At 39.9% G+C, this 19044-nt stretch overlaps 1 protein-coding gene across 1 annotated transcript; it reads right to left on the reverse strand.

The window, feature by feature from the left end:
* Positions 1 to 8217: 8217 nt before the first annotated feature.
* Positions 8218 to 17469, reverse strand: LOC104591579 (putative membrane protein At3g27390). Its single transcript, XM_010250462.3, has 10 exons — positions 16756 to 17469; positions 15554 to 15662; positions 15120 to 15312; positions 14890 to 15026; positions 13299 to 13587; positions 11489 to 11595; positions 11257 to 11395; positions 10202 to 10400; positions 8696 to 8939; positions 8218 to 8613 (listed from the first exon to the last, which is right to left on the reverse strand). Exons 1-10 carry the CDS (start codon positions 16847 to 16849, stop codon positions 8379 to 8381), a joined length of 1746 nt encoding a protein of 581 aa, XP_010248764.1. The 5' UTR covers positions 16850 to 17469; the 3' UTR covers positions 8218 to 8378.
* Positions 17470 to 19044: the final 1575 nt, after the last annotated feature.

Below are 19044 nucleotides of genomic sequence, written 5' to 3' on the forward strand. Positions count from 1 at the left end.
TCTTGTTATGAATGTCTTTAAAGCTTTAAATTATTAGACCACCATTTTCTGTCATGACAATTAACAGCAGTGTATTCGCATATTTATTTTCAAACATACAGGTTTATGCGAAGGTCAAAATACTGGGGAGGTTTAAATAATTATCCCTTCTATGATTTTTTGCGATTGAGTCTTGCCTTTGGAGTACTAGGGCTGGATTAAATGGAGTCTGGATCACCTGCCAACCAAGATGATCTTACACCGCACATCTTATACATGGTGGATCCCAGTCTCATGGTGAGATGTGTGGTGTTAGATACATGGTGGGTTCCAATCTCATGGTGAGATGTGCAGTGTTAGATTAAGTTGGTAGAGGGTTAGAACGTGTTTTGTTGACAGAAGATCCCAATTTGATTAAATGGATTAAAGGGGCCTGTTGGGGAAATCCGCTTCAGTACTCACAAGACCGCGCTCACATGGTTCAGTCCCTGGAAATCTTGCATTGAGAATATCTCCCCATGAATAACATGCAACGGTGAAAAACCACTAAAAAAAGTAGCTGTTTAAGGAACTTGGGGCCTTCTGGGATTAGGGGAGTATTCAGGAATGAGGTGGGGGCTATTATTGCTATGTTTTTAGGCCCAATTGGGGAAGGAGACTCTCTTAGGGCTGAGATCCCCGCAGCCCCGAAAGGCATCCAAAGAGCAAAAGAACTGAACATCAGATGTTTGGTCCTTGAAGATGACTCGGAGGTGGTGATTAGGTGGCTAAAAGGAAAAACCCATTAGAGAAAAACAACAGGAAGTAGAGTAAAGTAGTAGATAATAAGCAAGAAGAAGTCGATGACTATCCAAAATCCAAGGAGAACAACTACCCCAGCATGAGGGGCAGTGTTGATGCTCTGTTCAAGTCCTATGGGTCAAGGTAACTTGATTTAGGCAGAACTTCTGAAGATGGGAGAGTTTGTGGAGGTAGGCCGCTGGAGAAAAGCCTTGAAGATTGAAACTAAGGAGCTGCTATTTGAGGAGCTAAGATTAAATGGTAAGCTGAGCTTGAAGATCAGGGAAGCAAAGAGAGGGATGGTGCTGTTAGACGGGTTGAGGGTAATAGAAGGGTTCAAGGAGTTTGTAGAAGGTGCAAGTAACAAAGGCAAACAAAGTTGTTGGAAAGAGTTTCTCTCAGAAACTGAAAGAAGATTTGTTGTAGAATGTAAGAGAAACCTTAAAGGTTATTTTATATCTTTGACAGAATTCTTTGGCAAGGGAAGAAAGCAGATGGTCTGCCTACCAGAAGGAAGGAAGAGTCAGGTCTAGAAGGCAGTCCATGGGGTCTTATGTGAACTGTTGCAACACTTGGGTGCTAAAAGAGAAGAAATAGTAAAAAGGAAGATAAGCACTTCTACTAGTCTGGTGAGAAATAATAAGCAAGAGACTCTATTAGTGACAGTTGGGGTAGGCAAATATAGAATGGGAGTAAACATACAAAGAGGAGATTGGGAAAGTAAGCTGATAGTTAAAGCTTCAGCTCATATACTAGACTGGAGGAAAGTTGCAGATCTATTAATAGCAAGTTTAAAGCTGAAGAGTACGTTTATTTTAACACCCTTTGAGAAGGATAACGCTGTGTTGGATCTGCTGGAGAATAGAGTAGAAGTTGAGGCATTAAATATCCAAGCTTCTCTTGGAAGCTTCACAGTATCAAGATGGTGTCCAGGATCAAACTCCAAAGATTTCTTTGTTGAAGATGGAGTGATGGTACGTCTCTTAGGCCATCCCTTTAACTTATGGAAGCAAGAAGTTGCTGAAGCCATTGCTTTGATGTGTGGAGGATCTTTAGGAGGTGCCTTTTGGGGAGACATTTGTTCAGCCTCCATTTTATTGAATGGTGTAAAACTTGAGGAGATTCCTCGAAAAATTGAGGTTCTAGTTGAAGGGCTTTGCTATTCAGTGTGGTTGGCTTCATCCTTTGAATCGGTGCTCTGGAAGGAGGCTCGTAGGGAGGGAGATGAGAAGATTGAAGAAGAAGTACTACGTGGCAAGAAGGGATTGGGTGATTCAAACAAGAAAAGATCTTTCACAAAAATGGAAAAACCAAGACTGGAGAAACAAAATGGTAGCATTCAGGGGGTGGGTTTTATGCGTGTGGGAGCAGTGAACAGTCTGGAGGGTGGCAGGTCCTTTGCACAGGTTGTAACCGGCGCCAACTTGACTTGTTTGAACAAGGAAAAGGAGCTGATCCAAGGAAGAACTGGATCTAGACCGGATAAAAAGACTGGAGAAACAAAATGGTAGCATTCAGGGGGTGGGTTTTATGCGTGTGGGAGCAGTGAACAGTCTGGAGGGTGGCAGGTCCTTTGCACAGGTTGTAACCGGCGCCAACTTGACTTGTTTGAACAAGGAAAAGGAGCTGATCCAAGGAAGAACTGGATCTAGACCGGATAAAACCAAACCGAGTGCATGTGACTCTTTTTAAAGTCACGTGAGGTCGCAGTGGCTTAAAAATGGGCCGAAGCCAAAGCCCATTCAAAACATCTTGGGTGCAATTAAAGGCCCATTTGGGTCAGCGGGCCCGATCCAGTGGTTTAAGAAGGCGCGTGAGCCTTTACTAACTCACGTGACTGGGGACACGACTAAGATAGACGATGCTAATGGTCTATCATCGTCCCCAATCGCGAGAAAAGGGGGGGAACGCGTGCAGTGCCGGAAAACAGAGAAGAAGCTCGACTTGCAGTGGGTTTCCCGACGAAGGCTGAAGGAGTTTAGCCCCCTGCGGTGCTCCTCAGAGAAGCTAAAGCCAAGTTACGTTAAGGGAAGACCTGAAGAGAAGGAAGATAAGGATGAAGGCTGGGCGCAGACCGGGAGAACCGGAAGCAGAGCAGGAACACACCATCAAGGGGTGAAACAGGGGTAGAGTGGAAAGATCACCAGGGTGACCAAAGGACAGAAGTACTTCCCGACCAACTCAGGGAGATAAATATTTACCAACCTCTGGAACAAGAGAGGGAGGCAGGGAGCAGTCATTTTCCAGCTTGTCCATCAGTCCCAGGTAACCAAGTGATTTCGGTTTGTGCTACTAATGTGTCTCCAGTGTCTTTGGTTCTAGATTCCGTTCCTGCTCCATGTCCTGTAGCCCATGAATATGTAGCCGAGCCAGCAGACGGGCTCTCCGAGGAGGGAGAGACCGGAAGGAAGGAAGGTGGGAAGGTGTCGGAAGGAAGGTTTAGGAGTGAAAAAGTATGGGAAATTATTGAAAGAGTGCTTAAGGAAGTGGAAGGAGAGAGCAGGGTTGGAGGGAGGTAATAGGAAAGGGAGGGTGGATGGAGAAGAAAGAGTAAAGGTGGGACCAGAGGAGAGGAAGAAGGGGCAGGTGGTAGGGCTGACTCGGTGAGAGAAGACATGATAGCAGAATTTGTAGGGAACCTAGGTTGCAGGTTGAAAGATCTGAATGTGCTGAAAGAAAACTTACAGAAGAGGAAGGAGAATATCAGAATAAAGAAGAGGAGATTGAGTGAAGTAAAGAGATTGAAGAGAGATGTAGAAGGTGATAAGAGGCTCGGGGTAAATGGAGACAGGAGGAAAGGGGAAAGTAGTGGTAAGTGGCAAGGGGTTCACCAAGAAGCGAAATGAAGATTCTTAGTTGGAATGTGAGGGGAATTGGGAGTGCAAGGAAGAGGGCAACAATAAAAGAGGTAATAAGACGGTGTGACCCAGACATTGTGCTGCTACAAGAGTCTAAGAGAATGTAGTTTAATGATAAATGGGCAAGAAGTGTATGGAAAGCCAGGGGAATTAGCTGGGTGGTTGCTCCCTCGTGGGGTGCTTCCGGGGGGATTGTAACAATGTGGAATAAGGATGTGGTAGAAGGTCTGGAGGAGTTGATTGGAAAGTACTCGGTGTCTTTGAAGTTTAAGCAGCAAGAGGATGACTATACATGGGTGCTCATAAATGTTTACGGACCGAATGACTATAGAGAGAGAGAGGAGTTGTGAGAGGAATTGGCTGATGTTAGAGGGTTGTGGGATGGGCCTTGGTGCATGGGTGGGGATTTCAATGTGATCAGATTCTCGGAGGAGTCCAATAAGGTTAACCAGAGGGTGACAAAAAGCATGAGGAAGTTTAATAGTTTTGTGGATGCCTTTGAGCTTAAAGAGATTCCCCTAGCCCATAAGACGTTTACATGGTCAAACCATCAATCTAGACCCATTTTCTCTAAACTGGATAGATTCCTGTTCTCTTTGGATTGTGAAGAACATTGGGGAACCTTGGCTTCTAGAGCTCTCCCAAGGGTGACCTCAGATCACTGGCCCATGGTATTATGTAAGGAGGAAAAAAGGTGTAGAGGTCCTACCCCCTTTAGATTTGAAAATATGTGGTTATTTCATCTAGGGTTTACTAACAAAGTGAGGGAATTGTGGCATGACTGTAACCCACTGGTGGAATGGGAGGGGATGAGATTTCATAAGAAACTACAATTCTTGAAAGCAAGAATCAAGGAGTGGAACTTGATGGAGTTTGGGAGGATAGAAGAAAGAAAGGGAGATTTGATGGATAAGATTGAAAGCCTTGACTCTAGAGAAGAAAGGGGAGAATTTGGAGAGGAAGACAATGATCTCAGGAGAGATTTGAGAAGACAACTAGATGATTGTCTGTACAAGGAGGAAATTAGTTGGAGGCAAAAATCTCGATGTAAGTGGTTGCAAGAGGGAGACAGAAACACTAGGTATTTCCATTCTCTAGTAGATGGCAGGAGAATGAAGAACTTTATCTCCAAATTGGTAGTAGATGGAGTCGAGTTAGTACAACAAGAGGAGATTTCCAGGACCTATGTGGAGCACTTCAAATCTATTCTAAGAAGGCCTGTGAGTAGAAGGGTGTGGGTAGAAGGTTTGGACTGGCCAGATGTAGGGGTGGAGAACAGGAGAAGGCTGGAAAGAAGCTTTACTCTAGAAGATATCAAGGAGGCTGTGTTTTCTATGGATAGAACAAAAGCTCCAAGGCCGGATGGGTTCACAATGGCTTTTTATCAGGACTGTTGGGATATCTTGAAAGATGATCTCTTGCGGGTGTTTGAGTTTTTCAAGAGAAGAATTGTCAATCCGGGTGTGAACTCTACATTTATAGCTTTAATTCCAAAAAAGAAAGATGCATCCAACCCGAAGGATTTTAGGCCAATTAGCCTGGTTAATAGCTTGTATAAGATCATTGCAAAAGTGTTGTCTATGAGGTTGAAGAAGGTATTGACCGATATCATTGCACACTATCAAGGAGCCTTTGTGAGTGGAAGACAAATTACTGATCAGATTTTAATTGCTAATGAGAGTGTGGAGAATTTTAAGAGGGATAAGAAGAAGGGAGTGGTTTGTAAGTTGGAATTGGAAAATGCTTATGACTTGGTGGACTAGGATTTCTTAAGGAGAGTTTTGACTAAATTTGGGTTTGGGGCTAGATGGTGCAAGTGGATCATGGGTTGTGTCAGGAGTTGTCATTATTCAATACTAGTGAATGGGACAGTGGTAGATTTCTTTCCAGCCAGTAGGGGTATAAGACAAGGAGACCCCCTGTCTCCTTTCTTGTTCATTCTAATTGCGGAGGTTCTGGGGAAACTGATTCACAAAGCAGATGCTAGGGGGCTCATTAGAGGCTGGAGAGTTGGGAGTGTGGAAACCCCCCTCACTCACCTATAGTTTGCTGATGAACGATTCTATTTTGTGAAGGCGATAATGTGAGCTTGATCAGGAACTTGAAGTTGGTGATACAACTGTTTGAGCAAATGTCTAACTTGAAGGTTAACCTTGGGAAAAGTTGTATAGTGGGGGTGAACCTGGAGGAGGGAGAGCTCAGGGGGAGTGAAGTTTCGGGGTGGCCTTTGAACTACTTAGGGTTGCCATTAGGTGATAATCCCATGCGAGAAAGCTTTTGGAACCCGGTGGTGGAAATGTTTGAAAAAAGACTAGTATCTTGGAAAAAGAACTACCTCTCTCTCGGTGGGAGAATTACACTAATTAAGGCCACGCTTGCTAACTTATCCATCTTTTTCCTATCGGTGTTTAAAATCCCAATGAAGGTCGCTAACAGATTAGAGAAGTTTATGAGAGATTTCCTATGGGAGCCAGGAGAGGAGAAGAGGGATCATAGAGTTAGCTGGGAGATAGTGTGTAGGAGTAAGTCTTGTGGTGGCGTGGGGCTTGGGAGTATCAGGAGAAGGAATATGACTCTGTTGGGGAAGTGGTTGTGGAGGTTCCCTATGGAGAAGGAGAAGCTATGGGCTAAAATAGTGGCAAGTATACATGGGCTGGAGGACAATGGATGGGACGCTGGAATCAGAGCTAGGACCACAAGCAACTCTCCTTGGAAAGCCATTCATGACTTGCTACCAGTTTTCTCCCCTAATATCAGGTATGACTTGAATTCTAGTAACTTCATAAAATTTTGGGAACAAACCTAGGTGGGGAGCACCCCTTTAAAGGATCAATTTCCTTCTTTGTATGCTCTATCTGATTTGAAAAATGAGCCGATCTCGTCTTTCATCACCCCGTCCTCTTCCACTTCTGGGATTTGATGGAACTTGGGTTTAAGAAGGGATTTGAGGGACTCAGACCTCGACAGTATTTCGAGCCTTATCGCACTTCTTGATAGTGTTGTCTTAGACCCCACTAGGGAGGACTCTAGAATTTGGACACCTACCCCCAATGGCATCTTCTCTTGTGTCTCGTTCTTCAAAGTCTTAAGTCAGTCCACCAGTCCTACCTTCCCCCTTTCCCTGTTGGTGAGGTTTGGTGCAGAGCAATACCTCCTAGGGTTTGTAGTTTTTGTTGGGAAGCCTATCTGGAAAGAATTAACACTGGTGATCTACTCCAAAAGAAGAGACCCAATACTTGTTTGTCACCTCAGTGGTGTGTTCTATGTAAAGCGGATGGGGAGACTGGTTTTCACCTACTGGTGTCTTGCCACTTTGCGAGGTTAATTTGGGATTGGGCTTCCTCCTTATTTGGACGCAGTTGGAATCCTCCATCAGACTTGCAGGGCCTTTTCTCCCCTACCTTTTTCAGGTGGTGGATAAAAAGGGGAAGGATAATGTGGAGAGGATTAAGGGCTGCATTATGTTGGACATTGTGGGAGGAAAGAAACTCCAGGATATTCTCAGAAACCCAAAGAGGAGCAGCAGATCTAAGGGCTATCATACATATTAGGGCGGTACAGTGGCTGAAATATTTGGAACTATTCATAGATTACATTGTGGATGACATGTTGAGGAAGTGGGGTGAAATTGCAAATTGTACACAGACCAAGTCAGTAATGAAAGTGATTTGGACTCCCCCACCTAGAGGATTCTTGAAATTAAACTTTGATGGATGTACTAGGGGAAATCCGGGGGGATTGGAGGTGTTTTTAGGGACGAAAATGGGGTCATCTCTACCATGTTCTCAGGCCCAATTGGAGTGGGTGACTCCCTTAGAGCTGAGATCCTTGCAGTTATGGTAGGAGTCCGGAAAGCTAAGGAGTTGAACATCAAGAAACTCATAATCAAAGGGGATTCAGAGGTGGTGATAGAATGGCTGACTAAAGATCAAAATGGTTTATGGAAGTATAACAATGAGAGGAGGAAATTCATGTGGCTGGTGCAGGAGATGGAAGTTAAGACATATTGGGTTAAAAGATTGGCTAATTCCCTAACTGACGGTTTAGCTAAACAAGGGGCAGAAAGGGATTCACTGTTTTAGGCTAAACTGTAACTTTAGTGTATTCTTTTTTCTTTCTTTTATGAGGCTCTTAGTGACTCTTGGAAGATAAGTGTGTTTGTCTTCCTCCTGTAAATTTTCTAATGATGATTTAATGAAAGTATTATTGATCAAAATAATAATAATAATTAGGTGGCTAAAAGGGAGAGACAACGGCTTATGGAGTAATAACAATGAGAAGAATAGATTTAAATGGCTGAGTAGGGATATGGTGGTTCATTACAGTTGGGTGAGGACTGCTAATTCCTTTGCTGATGGGTTAACAAAGCAAGAGGTGAATAGGGATTCGATTTTTTAGGCTGATTTTTTATTTTTTCCTTGTACTCTTTGATGGGGAGTTAAGTCTTTTTACCTCCCCTCTGTACCTAAGCTTCACAGTTTCATATCTTTAAAAAAATTTCTTGTTATTAATAAAAAAAAGAACAATTAATGTGGGCGTTCTTGGTTTTCACTAAACATTGCTTATAGGTTGCCCATGTTAAACCCACCATACAAAGCCATCCAAAACAGACAGCACCACTGTTCATTCAATAGATATGTAAACAAAACTGACATTTCACTTCTTGCATGCAAATACATTCCTCTCAGTTGAATATTACAAAAGGGATAAATTAAGGGTATTGGTATATTTGATCACGGAAGTTCCAAAATCAAAACTATTTTAAGCGATCGATTGGCCCTCGTCTATATTGAGCCCCTGGTTGCTTGTTCCGCTTCCGAAGGACTTCTGACTGAATATCGGGATCAATCTACTTTTCGACCTTGGAACCGATCCGTTAGTTGATTGACTTCCGCCATTCTTTTTGGCAAGTTCTTCAGATAGAGCACTCACAAGACTTTCAAAGCGTCGCCTGTAGGTTGGATACCTAGAGATTGATTTGGTAATCCCTTGGAGCCTTCTCATGAAAAGAATAAAATAAACATCAAAAAAGAATCTGAAATGTTACAAAGCTTTCTTGAAAAAAAGTCTATACTTACCTTCGGGCAAATGCACCAAGTTCAGCCTTTTTGAGCTCAGATTCAGGTGGCGTCCCCAGATTAGAACTCTTCAGTCTATCAGGATTTCCACCAAGTAGAACCAATTTGCAGAGGTAATTCTCTTCAGCTTCTGTAAGGTTCTTAGCTTTGATCTGATCTTTCAATATCAGTAAGGGGTTAAGGAACCAATCAAAGAAGACATCTTTTGGTCTATTTGTAGTAGTTATTTCAGTCTCGTTATTGCCTGTATTAAGTAAAATGGTCGTGTCAGAAATGATACCTTTTATGTATTTGTAGTCATTCAGAGAATAAGAGTATATTACAATGTTTTTTTTTTTTGGCTCGGCAGAATATATTACAATGTGAGGACTACTTTAATGCCATCTAAACAATATGACAATATACCGCCCCACAGACTAGAGAACCATACCTAATAGTAAATAGTATCCCAGATTTCATTAGTGTAACTGTGTAAGTATATTAGTTTTCCTAAATTTTTATATTAGATTCACTGAAAGAGCAAATCTGTTCAGGGTCACCATAGTTACATTCAACATCACCTTTTCTTTTCCTTTACAGGGCATTTGGAAGTCCCCTCCAATGAACTGCATTCATTTGATCTGTTCATTGTATTTGAGGCGACAAAAATTGATCCAAAATGGAGTCCCTTCAGGAATATCAACTAATATTAACATATGTAAGTTATTTCATCTAATATGAAATCCTTACAAATTCCTCTCAACCACTGTTATTTCACTACATTTTCCATCTTCATGCACCATGTACTCCCAACTTTCTTGTTATTATGCATCTTGCCTGCATTTCAATCTTTTTCTCACAAGACTCTGGCTCATCATGTGAATAATGAGTAAACGACCATGTAACATAAATATTTAGACCATCGTATACTTTCTTTGTTGTTTCCTACTTTCGTATATAATATTTGTCCCATTATAGATTAATCATGTGCAGAATCTCATTTCCAGCAATCATTTCCTTTTCCATGCATATTTCATTATTTCCCATGCCTACATATATTACTTCTTTACTTTATCAACTGAATTTTATCCTCCTTTTCTTTTCAGTAGTCATCACCCAGGTACATCAATGTCTAGTTTGAATCAACTACCCTGATTTTAAATTTTAAAATCAATTCTCATCACTGAAATAGGTCCACCAATAAGTCAAGTTCTAGAAGCCGCATACTTCTCTTGAAGACTTCCCAAGATGGTGGTTTGGCACAACCCTTAAAGATCTTTAAAATGAGTCTGAGGGCCTTAAATCTAGTTTTTATGAGAAATTCCTATAATTCCTTCACTATACAAAGTACCTAGGTCATTTATGTCAGAATGCACTTTTAGTTAAAAGGCAGGTTTTGCAAAACTCAAGGCTTTGTAATGCACCACATTTCTTTAATAAACTAAGATTTTCTATCCTCCCTATTCTGAACATTTTTTTTTTTCAGCTCAGGTACATAAAAATAGAAAAGAAGAGACTTCCACTTACTTAGCAATATACCGTCTGAGTTAGCCCTGGCAGAGCGTAAAAGTGCTTGAAGGATGCAATAAGCTGGAAGGCCAATGCTAATCACACTGCTCCTGCCCGTGCTAGATTTAGAGCCTTCTATATCTTCAGGCACTATCAGTCCTTCAACAACCAGAATCTCCCCATGTTGTGCACACTCCTTAAATAAGCCATCTAATAACTACATTTATACAGTTTTAGTTAATGTGTCACAATAAAATGGCATTTTCTGTATCTTGGAAAACTTCTAATACCAATCAATTTTTTTTTCTTTTTCTTTATCTTTTTCCTTTTATCGGTGGGTGGACTTGGAGTAGGTAGCATGATCATGGGCCAGGACCGCCAGGCAGGGCTTTGGGCCTATCTCATTAAAATATTATATTTAATATATATATTAAATACTTTATATTGTTAAAATACATGTTACAATTTATAATATTATACTAGATAAAATAAATATGTTGCAGGCCTGGCCAGGCTAGAAATGATCACCCCTAGAAGTAGCCCAGAACTGAGGGGGAAAAGGCTGCTGAGCTGCAGGTTCTGTATGGCAGCCATCAGAGTCATGCATGCCAGTCAGCAGCTTTTTCTCATGCATTACATTAGGAAGTAGCTTATCTGCAGCAATTATCTTAGTTCCTCCCACTAGGGATGTCAATTGGATGCGTTAAGTGGAAAAACCCACACCTTGATGGCTTAAGGTTGAAGCCAACCCACACGAAACTTAATCTGTTGACATAATAGCATTGAAACATTTGTAAATATAGCCTTCACTGAGTACAATGGTACTACTTGTGGGATGGGGCAGGTTGGGTTCGGTATCCTATTTTATTGTGTTAGGTTCATGTTCAGGTTGGGCAGGAACAATGCTGGACCCAAACTGTTGAAATCCCTATTCTCCATTACCCAAAAAAAAAAAGAACCACTATTCCCATCACATGAAACAAGTAACTTGTATAAGATAAACTAAATACAACTGAATTGTGAACCAAGTGAATCAGATGAGCTAATCTATCATGCATCTAAAAACAATATACCTCAACTGGCTTCAACTCATTAATTGCATACTTGAGAGAAACTGAGCGGGAGGGAGGATTGCGGAAAGAATTAGGCCTTGAGAAAGAAGTGGCTCGAGAGCTGGTACGTGACAAGGTCCCTTCCCTGCGGTACCTAAGTCTGATAATTTGGGAAGTATATCATCAAATTAAGCATGTCCAACATAATTGACAAGTAATGATGCTAAGTATTGAAGTGAAACACCAACAGCACCTAGGAAAGCAGGAGCACTCAGGCATGTCAAGCACATCATTGCTGTACTCATCAAAAATGGACAAGGAAGAGATGATATAGCAAAGGCCCAACTGAATGGATGACTCCTGTAATAAAAAAAACCACAAAATCAAATTCTAGAGTAGTTTGCAGTCAATTCCAAAGTTAAGGTGAACACCAAATGAAAACAAACAAAGATTATCACAAATGCAGGAATAGTCAGTTGAAAGTATTTATAATGTGATTTTAGGGATTCAGTAGGAACTATCAAAAGTTCATAATTTTTAAATAGACCACATGGGGTTTTAAAACTTCAATCCTGCAGAAGAGTTCTGAATAAGCCACCTAAAGCTGCTTTTACCTTAGCCAACAAAACAGCTCAATTTTGCTGATATGGGTAAGTGCATAGATAAATCAAATGCCCCAGATTGGGTTTCTCACCAATTCTAGGCCAGAATACTACTAGTCCTTATGGACCACAAATGCCAAATGCAGTCCCAGTCTTTTCTTGATGCCCAAGTTTCACTTGTCAAGATATGCCTAAATGCATTTAGTAACCTCAGATAGTTTTTAACTAAATACCCCACAAGCCCAGATCACATGATCAGAATGTAATTTGAGAGAGTTTTGCCCAAAATACAACCAGCCAACAAGTTTATCAGGGGAACTCTAAAGCTTTTGTTTATTTGAGTTTCAAATTCAGAATCTTGTATGATTTAGGATTTATTTATGTTCTTATTATCTTTTACTTTTTTTTTCTTTGCTTTGTTTGTTAGATCTTGGACTGCAATATTTAATATACTTTAGGTTCAGTTTGGAAGGAGTACAACTGCAAATATGAAGAGTGCAAAACTTTGTATTTTTTATTATTTTGTATCTATTTGTACTATACATATTTCTATTTGTACTCTTTCTAAACTGAGCCTTAGTGAGAAATTGTTTACCGAAGTGTTCACCCAAAGAATGGTATGGTACTGGCCTTCTTGAAGGTATGTTTCTAATTTTGACAAGAGAAGTATGATCCTTGGACCAGTTCTTTCTACACTATATCCTATTATTAACCTTTAATAGCAGTCAAGATCCCCAACATTTTATTGTTGATCGGTGTTCTTGGGCCAAATATAATTTTTCAGTGTCAATTGAAATTCAATCTAAATATTTCTGGAATACCTGGATAATCTTCCACAATATCTAAATAATTTCCATGCACCACTCAACCTGAAAACCATAAGTTATAGGTATTTCTTTTGATTTTTTTCTTCTAGTATTACTGTTTTTTATCAGCAGATTCACTAACAGAGTTTATTAATGAAATTTAAAGAAACCTCAACATACCAACATAACTGGCATGGAAGGAGATCAAGGAACACACTCAAAATAACAGCCTAGACTGTTTTGTAGTTGAAAAATCATCTAAAACAATCATATGAAATACAAATTCTGATGTTCCCCTGAACCAGCTTGATACTAGTCCTAATGGTGTAGTTACCCAAGACTGAAGATCCCTATTTCTGTTAGATCCTCAGCACAAGGATACTTAGCCCAAACAAACCCTTAATGCCCAAATGCCCATGGATATAAAATTCCTCTATTTTTTTGTTAATTCTTAATAACTTCAGGGCCACAATTATAGGATGCCTACCCTGTCCTACATCAATTTACCATTGCATTCTAGAGTAACTTACTAAACAGAAATTATAAATAAACAAAGCAAGGCCACTTAAGTATTGGACATTACAAATATATCTCAGAATTGGTTAGTCCTTAAGAAATTTATCAGGAAATAACTAATTGGACATTTTTATCTAACCTGGTAAACAATAACAGCTGCATATGCACCTAGAAAGATACTTGATACCATCGACCCTAAAACAGCGCCAATAACTGCCAATGGCCACAGTAAGATTGCAAGTCCAGCAAAAGGTACACATATAGTCTCCAAGAATGGGCCTTCACGACCTATAAGATCATGAAACAATCGATGCCATCCTTTGAAAAGCATGTAAGGGCTCTTGTATAGGGCAATAAGTGTGACCACTGGTAGGTCGACCATAAAACCAAAAATTCCAGCTAAAAGAGCACCTGGAAGAAGAAGCAATCTGCAAAATGGTAAAAGGCATATTCCGGTAAGATAAACATCATATAAGAAAAATAGATCATGATATGACTGTCTGTTTTCTCATTGTATAGTTCCTCGCTGTACATGTGCTACACTTATACATGTTTTGCAATACTTATAAACCATGGAAAAACTCAAACACGTATTTGGCATGCTAGTAGATCACATGGACGGGATCAATAAACAAATTAGAGTTAACATGATACAGGAACATAGAATCAGATAAAACAGATGGGCCCAATCCCTTGCATGTGTAGCAAATTATCCACAAGTTTGTGGAGGATGGTGTCTTTCCATCCTCCTCTCAGCACCTGGAGGGTGTCTTCTGAATGCCCCATCTACATCATAATACTTGTGTAATGGGCTCCATGTTACATGGATACATGTACAAGTGTCAGAATCTAGCATGGATAAAAGATGTCAGATTCTAAGAGCCAGGAAAAAAATATGATTCAGGTACTTAATGATTATATTTAATGATAGTGTTTGCTTTTCATACTATATTTTTATTTTATATAAATAATGGGGGAATTGGTTGTTCAATTTAGAAGCATTAATCAATAAAAACCATACACAATTAAAACAATTTATAACTAAAAATACTGAATTATCAAGTAATCCTACTTCATAATTCATTCTCAAAGTTTAGCCTAGGAGTTAGAGGTTTTTTAGTTGCATACCATAGTCTGTTAAAAGAGAAGACTCATTTAAGTATTTTGTCAATGATTCAGTGTGCATATGTCTCACCATGCAATTCATCCGTGGTCTTAGAGAGCCCATGAAAAAAGGATGGACCTAAAAGGATGATATGGAGTGCCCTTAATTCTTTTTTATCAGGAGTGTCGTCAATCTGCCCAATTGAGCTAAGTAATGAACTGCCAAAAAGGACCTTTCTTGAGAGTTACACTCCATATTCTATCTTTTTATAGACTCCTAGATTTGGACATGGTGACAGATGGTAAAATAGGTGCAAATAACTTATAAATGTGTAAAAAGTAGTACATGTTGTGTGTGTGTGTGCGTGCAAATGTGCAAGAGAAAGAGAGCGGGGCGGGAGTGCCTATGTTTGTGATGTACTTTAACTTGATTTCCAGCTGAAATGAGTTTTATATATGTACAGTTAAATGCTTCTTTATTTTACTTTTTTTTGAAAAGCAGAGTTACTGTTAAATGCTAGATTCATTTTGCAAACTCCAATTTTTTCATCATACAGATTGAATTTTATATGATCAGCTACATGAAATAGAATAAAGGAAAGTTTCAAGAAATAAAAACACAAGACCTGATCTCATGAGGTTTCCCATCTGGAGGTTCTTGAAGGCAGAGGTCATCTGTAACTGAGAAGTAGGAGTGGAAACAAACATCGGTAAAATCCCTAACCACAGTAAAGCTCCCTTTTATAGTGCTCCATGTTCCATCCTATAAATGTAATAAAATAAGAAGTTTCTATAAGGGAATGAAACTAAAAAAGTAAGCAATGATTACTCAACACAACTAATCTTCTCAACATACAACTATACAGTGGACAAACTCATCTGTTTTCCCTTCTCCAACAGCTTCAAACGTAGCAGTCAGTGGTCCTAGAAAACCATAGCCTGCACCTGCTAGGATACTCCCCAAAATGCCAACTAATGGCCACAAAATTAAGAGAACAGAAACACATGCACAAAGGATGAGCTTCAAAACTGGGCCTAGTTTTTTGGATCTGCCTTAAGGAGAACACAGTGAATCAGTTATAGTGAGAAAGAATGCAACTACAACATAGAAAAGGCAAACAGGCAAATCATTGTCATCATTATCTAAGCCTTGTTCCAACTATATGGGGTTGGCTACATGAATCCTGATTCGCCATTCTGTTCTGTTCAGTGTCATATCAATTGGTAAATTATGGGCTCATGAACAGGCAAATAAAGGTGATAAAAAAATTAGGAGGTCAACTGAAGTACCTTGCAATGCTGTAATATGTCCAGATACTGTGCACTGGCCAAAGGCCCAAAATGACTGCGGAATTCCCAATTGTAATGATAAGGCAAATCAGGGGGCAGAAAATGGCACCTGTGGAAAAATATTAGTAAGGTAAAACAAATTTGCTTTGCTATCATGTATTACCACCGTTCAAAGTCCATCAGTTAATCAAGAGTCCAATTCATCAATTAACCAAAATTTCAAGGACAAAAATTCACTATATTCTTTTTCTTCCTTCCTCTATTGACAAATTAAGCCTTTGGCAGAACCAGTATTCACCTTATTTCTAAATTATAAGAAAAGATTCAAAACAGTCCAGTCATAAATCTGCAGTTCTGCACGTATTCTTAGATACACGACAACTATAAAACCAAGTCCCTCATACTTCGAAAGTTGGAATAGATAATACAGGACTAGCAAAATTATAATCAACAAGGCAGAAGTCTAAGGTGAAGCAAAGTATCTAAGGATTAGAGAAAAGGATATAATAACTAAGAGTCCAATGTCAAAAAGCTATATTCCGTTTTCGTATAATGTGGCAAGAGATGAATTTCAGTTTTAAGAGAAACAGAATGAAAGGTGAAAACGAAATGAATTTCAGCTTTAGAGAATAAGGATATAATAACTAAGACTCCGATGTCAAAAGGCTATATTCCGTTTTCGTATAATGTGACAAGAAATGAATTTCAGTTTTAAGAGAAACAGAATGAAAGGAGAAAACGAGATGGAAAAACACAGTTTCTATCACGAGAAGAAAACTGCTACTCTTCTCTGAAATCTTTGAAAATATAAACAAGTTTGAAGTAAGAAAGAGGGAAAATAAGATAGAAAATATTTAAAAACCAAGAGCTCAACTAGCTTTCTAGCTTCACACATTCAAGTAAAATATTGAAAGTTTCTCCAGAGATTGCATTTTCTTCAAATACAACATGGAATATAAATAAGAAGAAGATGAAGGAGAAAAAGTGTCGAATAAGGAGAAAAAAATGTCGAATCATTTCCAGCAGGAAAACAAATTGTTATGTTCCTCCAAAACCCTTTTAATGTAAAAGCAAAATTTACGTACCCAAGATCTGAAAAGTAAAAGAAATAATTGCAGGCAATAAAAAAAGAAATGGAGGAAAAACTAATTACGAAAAAAAACTGTGAAAAAACAGTGAATAGATGATGAGAAGAGACTAACCTTTAATGATGCCAAGGAGAAGAAGGCCAACGAAGAAGGGCAAAAAGTGGAGAAATCTCCATAAGGAAGCCCAAAACCCCTTAGGAGGCTCCATCTCACCTCGCCTAGATTTCAAATGTCACTTCAAATACATCTCCGGATCAGCTCATGTTCTGACACAAAACACAGAGACTTCCAACTTTAACGAAGAACACGTGACACCTCGGAACATTCCCTAAACCCAACATCGACAACTTGGCAAAAATCTCTGTTTTGCAGTCTCAGTCATTCTTCTGAGATCGAAGACGCCAGAAAAGTAAAAGGAAGTGAATAAAGAAAAAAGATGAAAACCCACTAAAATTGTTTAGAATTGAGTGATAGACGGTTAGTTAACCGTCGTAGAGGTGATAAGGATTACAGATTATATGAACCGCTTGAAAGGAAAAAGAGAAACCCAGAGAGGAGTCGGGCTGACAAAACATAAAATTGATGGTTACTGGGTTCTTAGCTTACAATCAAACCCAAAATTAAAATAATTAAAAGAGTAACGTATAAAAGGTGGATAAGCCACCAACCGAAACTGTGACTGAAAGCAAGTATATAGATGGATAAGCCGGCAAGCCGCGACGCCACACACTGTGAAAGCATAAGAGTCCAGCCGTACATGGAACCATGTATTTAGCTTTAGCATACATAAAGAGTAAAGATGTTTCCGATGTGCATTCCATTGAGCAGAGTTTTTGGTCAAATCCCACTATAACCAATATAACCCAGAGTTGGGGGGTTGTGGGTTTGGGGGACGGGCTAGCCCCCCGTTGTCAAGATCCATGAAGTATAAAACAAGATTCAAATCTCGATATGTCGGGCATATCGTATCGTGCCGGCTGGTTGATGTTATTGGCTCAAGAAAAGGCTTCTACAAAAAAAGTTAAACAAGAAAATTATCGGCCCTATGTAAAAATATGGAAGTAAAAAAAAAGAAAAAAACTAGCTTTTGTTCACCTGAAATACCCTATTTGCATGTTCGTGCATCAGATATATCAATACTTTGAATGTCACACAAAATTGAACAGAAGAGAAAAGGTTACACTGTTATTGAACAACAATTACAGAAGATTGAGATCGAAGAGCAATGCTTGAATAGATTAGGGTTCTTCATTTTCAGGAGACAGGAGGGGTCATTCCAACAAATCCCTTTAGAACTCTGCATGCACTATCCTGTATTTTATTTTCTGATTAAAAAATTTGCCCATGAACTTTTTGATAGGCAAATGGGCTATACAACAAGAGCAATTAACGTCCCTCTCACAAACTCCTAATCCTAGTTCCTACACCCTCCAACTCTGATGAGTGATGAAGGCGGAACTTCATCCCAAGTCTGAGATTTTACTAACAAAATAGCTGCAGGCACCTTATCAATTTGCCGGACCGTCTATATGAAGGATGGCATTATACCGTTGAACTAAATCAGCTGAAACGTTACGAAAAATCATTTCTTTCAAATAATCATAAGCTTCAAAGAATGTGATTTAAGCAGCAAAAAGCCATTGTCAGTCGTTCTGCCTCAACCGAAGCTTTCAGCCATGGAGAGCATCCCGGGGAATTTTGGGCTATATCCAACAAGGATTCATGGGATTGGCTGTAGGGGTGGTAGTTGTTGGGTGGGTGTCATTTGATACCCCTCCGTAGACCTGTTCATGGGCCGGGTAGCCCGACAGCCCGGCCCGGCCCCGTGACGGGCTTGAACACACATTTGAGCCCGCCGGCTTGACCTCGGGCCTAAAAGCCCAAGCCCGACTATGTTACGGGCCGGGCTTGGGATTTGTTAAAAAAGCCCGGCCCGACCTATAGGTTAAATAAAAAAACCCTAATATCCTAACCCCTCTTTCATTCATTTCTTTCTTGTCTATACCATTTAGCCGAACCTCTTCTCAGTTTTCACAGTCACTCACAACCTCATGAGTCCTCTCTCTCTCTCTCGTTCCTCTTCTCACTTCTTCTCTCTGAAAATCTCATACATGAATTCAGGCACCGGCGAGGCGACGGTGAGTCCTCTCTCTCTCTCTCTTAGACATGAACTCAGCACCAGCGAACACAAACCGGCGGTGAATCCTTTCTTCTGTTAAACCGGACTTTGGGCTTTTTATTAGGGCCGGATTCGAATCCATGTTGTAGGCCCATTGACCGGGCTGGACTTGAGTTCAGGCCTAATAAAATCCTGTTTATGAAGAGTAAAAGTCCAGCCCGGCCCAACCCCATGAACAGGTCTACCCCTCTGGCATCTCCACATTCTGAGAGGAAGAGAAAAAG

This window comes from Nelumbo nucifera, chromosome 4 (assembly GCF_055504915.1).
Source record: "Nelumbo nucifera cultivar China Antique chromosome 4, China Antique-T2T, whole genome shotgun sequence".
Classification (NCBI taxonomy): Eukaryota; Viridiplantae; Streptophyta; class Magnoliopsida; order Proteales; family Nelumbonaceae; genus Nelumbo; species Nelumbo nucifera.